Raw genomic sequence first — 4,723 nt, 5'->3', positions numbered from 1 at the left:
AAACTAATAGCTTAACTAGCAAATTTATGATGGTCCACAGAGTTTTGAACTTTATGTAAAATGCAAGTAATGATTGAGGGGGAAATTGCATGAAAGAAATTAAATTGCTGTTCAAGAAGAAGTAGAGATGACCCCAAAACATCCATCTCACCTAACTGAAGAAAATGATGACACAACAGAAAATTAAGGCACTTTCAACTATATATATATATATATATATATATATATATATATATATATATATATATATATATATATATATATATATATTTGCGTTGGCAGGTCATTCCTGAATACAAACAAGATCACAAGACATCAGAACTAAAGAGAAAATCACTTCAATTTGATCTCTATAGCACTTATTGTAAAGAGAAGTGCTTTTAGAAATTTCAAGAAAAGAGACAAAAATGAACTCTTGGGTTCGCCTTTTCATAGTATTGGCAGCTTGCCTTTTTCCTCTTGTCGTTGAATGCAGGATTCGACATTACAAGTTCAATGTAAGTACTCTTAGCACTGTTGCATCAGTAAACAACAATGCAAGTTTCTTGATATTACCATAGTCACAAATGTTGGATAATTTGTATTATGGAAGACATATACTCCCCTGTCTCAATTTACGTGGCACACTTTTCTTTTTAATTTGTCACAAAAACAATATCATATTTCCATATTTAGAAACAATTTAAGTTTAAATCTTTTATTTTACATATAGTCATACAAATATTTAAAGCTTAGATCGGAAGTTTCAAAAGTCTTTATTTCTTTTTTAAACTTCGTGTCTAATTAAACGGTACTACATAAATTGGGATGGAGGGAGTATGTTATAATAAGGCTCTAACTTTTTGACATTATGTTCTACAAAGGAGAATGTTGTTGGCACTTAAAGAGGGGATGTTTGATTTGGAAAAAATCACAACCAATTTCAGATAAGTGTGATAACAAGCATAATATTCCCTATATATATATATATATATATATATATATATATCCAAAGTCAAAGAATCAATCTTTTTAGAAAGCGTTCTGCATGAGTTTATATTTAAATGGAGTACTTATTTTCTTCTTCTTTCAGTATCAATTTTTCCAGCAATAAACAACTTAAGTTTTACATTCAATCTGCTACAAATGTGAAGAGAATCATCTTTTCTAAGTTTCTTGAAATGATTAGTTAATCAATAAATATATATTGGTCCTATTTTCTTCTAGAGAAAAAGGAATTTTCTCCTTTTCTTTTGCCTTAGCAATAATATAAAATAAGGAAAACCAGAAAATTTCCATCCCACTATTAACAAACTGTCACAAAGTCTATTAATCCAGAATGATTGGCTCTTTTAACTGTTAAGTAGATTTCTCGAACTCTAAGGCAAACAAAAATTAGGTAAAAGAAAATTCCAATTAACAAAGGTGGTTGGTCTATAAAAACAAACCAGTTGACGCTAAGACAAGCAAAATCTTTATATGTACGATCAAAATAATTTGTCAACTATACATGAACAATGTATAGTTATAATAATGTAAATTGTTGCATGGCAGGTGGTAATGAAGAATACGACTCGCCTTTGTTCATCAAAGCCCATTGTTACTGTCAATGGAAAATTTCCAGGACCTACAATCTATGCTCGGGAAGAAGACACAGTGCTTGTCAAAGTTGTTAACCATGTCAAGTATAATCTCTCTATCCATTGGTAAGTCATCTAATATCTACCGGTTTAACTTTTATACAATGTGGAGTCAGGATTTTCCATAAGGGGATTAAAAAAATATAAAAAGAATTTACACCTGAGATCAAAACTTGTGACATAAGCAATTTTTGACTAACAACTGTCACTACACTAGAATCTTCCCTTATATATATATATATATATATATCTGCCGGTTATTTTTAGTTTAAGCAATTTGGTAGACGGCTATTTAGGTTAATTCTTCAATATTTATTTTTATCTATATTAGCACAATATAACTTTTCCGATAAAGGGGATCATTCAGGTGAACCCCTTGCTTCCACCTAGCTAGCTTCGCCCATGCCTATCAATTCATCACTCAAAAGAGAACTACAAGTAATCATCCTAAAAAATGGACGAATTTCATTACCTAGAAAATAAGACAGATTATATGTGACAATAGATTAAAGTACAACGATAACATATATTTTTTCATACAGGCATGGTATTAGACAACTTAGAACAGGTTGGGCAGATGGACCAGCATACATCACACAATGTCCAATTCAGCCAGGGCAAAACTATGTGTACAACTTCACCATTACAGGCCAAAGGGGTACACTATTTTGGCATGCTCATATTTTGTGGCTAAGGGCCACTGTTCATGGTGCAATTGTTATCTTGCCTAAGCTTGGTGTGCCTTATCCATTCCCTAAACCCAACCACGAAGCTGTCGTGCTCCTAGGTAAAAAAAAATTAACTTCCTTTAACCAAATTAGTATCATTATTTTCTTGAAATATTTATATACTATAAGATTGGAAGTTTTTCTGATTTTTGATGATGTTGTGCAGCTGAATGGTGGAAATCTGATACCGAAGCTGTGATTAATGAAGCCATAAAATCAGGATTAGCCCCTAATGTTTCTGACGCTCACACCATCAATGGTCATCCGGGACCCGTCTCAAATTGCCCATCACAAGGTAATATATACTTATGCAAGTTTAACTTTTATATACTGATCGAAAAAAGGGAATTATCAATTAAGTACATTCCAATTTTTAGTAAAGAGGAAAAAAATATTAACATTTTTTGGACCATATGATATGCAGGTGGATACAAATTGAATGTTGATCCAGGAAAAACCTACCTGTTACGAGTCATCAACGCTGCACTCAACGAAGAACTCTTTTTCAAAATTGCTGGCCACAAAATGACAGTAGTTGAAGTTGATGCCACTTACGTTAAACCTTTCAAAACAGACACAATTGTAATTGCTCCTGGCCAAACAACAAATGTAATTGTCACTGCCAATCAAGGTTCTGGAAAATACATGGTTGCTGCTTCACCTTTTATGGATGCACCAATTGCTGTTGACAATGTTACAGCAATAGCCACTTTACATTATTCTGGCACACAAGGAAATAACCGCATTTCACTTACTAGCACCCCACCTAAAAATGCCACCCCTGTAGCCAACACTTTTCTTGATTCTTTAAGAAGCCTGAATTCCAAAAAATACCCTGCTAATGTTCCCAAAAAAATTGATCATTCCCTATTTTTCACGGTAGGTTTAGGGATTAATCCATGCCCAAGTTGCAAACAGGGCAATGGAAGCAGAGTTGTGGCTAGTGTAAACAATGTTACATTTGTTATGCCAACTACTGCACTTCTACAAGCACATTTCTTCGGAATCAAAGGAGTTTTCACGACAGATTTTCCAGCAAACCCGCCTTTTGCTTTCAATTATACAGGAACAGGACCAGCTAATTTGGCAACGACGAATGGGACTAAGGTTTATAGGTTGCGATATAACGATACAGTTCAATTAGTTTTGCAGGATACTGGAATTATAGCCCCTGAGAACCATCCAATCCATTTGCATGGCTTCAATTTTTATCTAGTGGGTAAAGGCATAGGAAATTTTAATCCAAAAACAGATCCTAAGAATTTTAATCTTGTTGATCCTGTTGAGAGGAATACAGTTGGTGTACCTGCTGGAGGATGGGTTGCTATAAGATTCCGTGCTGACAATCCAGGTACGTACATCATTGTTTGTTAGATTTAATGTTGGGCTAATACGGTCCAAAGGTATTCTTAACATGGTGTGATATTGTTTGATGTAAGCCAACACAAATGAATTTCCCCAAAAGACCTACCTTATACTTAGACTCCCAATTTTTTTTTGCTACCACTTATTCTCGCTAACTTAAATTTTAGAGAGATTTTAAGTTTTTAGTATATTTTAATTATTTTTGAAATTGCCAGGAGTTTGGTTTATGCATTGTCATCTAGAGATACACACAACATGGGGATTGAAAATGGCATGGCTTGTAGATAATGGCAAAGGTCCAAATGAGTCCCTTTTGCCACCTCCAAAGGATCTTCCAAAATGCTAAAAATGGAGAGGCCTTTTTTGAAAGAAGTTAAATTCACATACAAAGCAAAATGTAGGAAAGCAGGCTAAAGACTACAACAAGAGAAACAAAGAGAAAGGAGAGTCAATAAGCAATGTATTCATTTCTTGAGTTGAAAGAGAAGAACATTTTTTTCTCAACCAAATTTTAATAATTATACGAGTATTCAATGTATACATTTTTTGTGATTGTTAATGGAAGTTTAAAAAATTGGTTGTGTTACCTCTTTTTTCTATGATTACTCTTGTTAATTCATAGTTCTTTGTTCTGGGGGAGGGTGGGGGGGGGGGGAATAGAACATAGGCAACTGAGATGGAGCTAGAATTTGAAGCTTATGGGTTCGAAGTTCTAGTTCTTTTAAGTTACTTGGTACTATACTAATAATTGTCATTCCCCTTTTTTACCCCCAAAAGATATGTATATTATGGATTGTCGTGGGTTAAAGAGTTTTTCCAATTAAAGTGACAATTTTGAAATAGGGATTATTTTATTGTTCAGAGTCGCCACTTGGAATTGATTTTTAGGTGTTCTAAGTCACTTTTTATTTGAATCCTTAGTCAAAGGAAGGTTTGACTCTATTGTTATTTGGTCTGCGAAAACAAAGTCCTGTTAAGGAATTATGTTGACTGGAAAGAAGGTGTAAAATA

At 33.6% G+C, this 4,723-nt stretch overlaps 1 protein-coding gene across 1 annotated transcript; it reads left to right on the top strand.

Moving 5' to 3' along the window:
- The first annotated feature begins 291 nt into the window (after positions 1-291).
- Positions 292-4,298, top strand: LOC104245154 (laccase-4-like). The gene is made up of 6 exons (XM_009800722.2): positions 292-497; positions 1,534-1,685; positions 2,162-2,406; positions 2,514-2,642; positions 2,772-3,698; positions 3,928-4,298. The coding sequence occupies exons 1-6, from the start codon at positions 408-410 to the stop codon at positions 4,056-4,058; spliced, it is 1,674 nt and encodes a 557-aa protein (XP_009799024.1). The 5' UTR covers positions 292-407; the 3' UTR covers positions 4,059-4,298.
- Positions 4,299-4,723: the final 425 nt, after the last annotated feature.

The sequence above is a fragment of the Nicotiana sylvestris genome, chromosome 7 (assembly GCF_000393655.2).
Source record: "Nicotiana sylvestris chromosome 7, ASM39365v2, whole genome shotgun sequence".
Taxonomy (NCBI): Eukaryota; Viridiplantae; Streptophyta; class Magnoliopsida; order Solanales; family Solanaceae; genus Nicotiana; species Nicotiana sylvestris.
The sequence above is the reverse complement of the archived record's forward strand: the minus strand, read 5'-3'. Positions and strand labels throughout refer to the sequence as shown.

Excerpts from the sequence above, each read along its gene's own strand:
- LOC104245154 (XM_009800722.2), top strand. The coding sequence starts at position 408 with ATGAACTCTTGGGTTCGCCTTTTCATAGTATTGGCAGCTTGCCTTTTT. Across the intron at positions 498-1,533 it reads TTCGACATTACAAGTTCAAT|GTGGTAATGAAGAATACGAC; the intron begins GTAAGTACTCTT and ends GTTGCATGGCAG. Across the intron at positions 2,407-2,513 it reads CGAAGCTGTCGTGCTCCTAG|CTGAATGGTGGAAATCTGAT; the intron begins GTAAAAAAAAAT and ends GATGTTGTGCAG.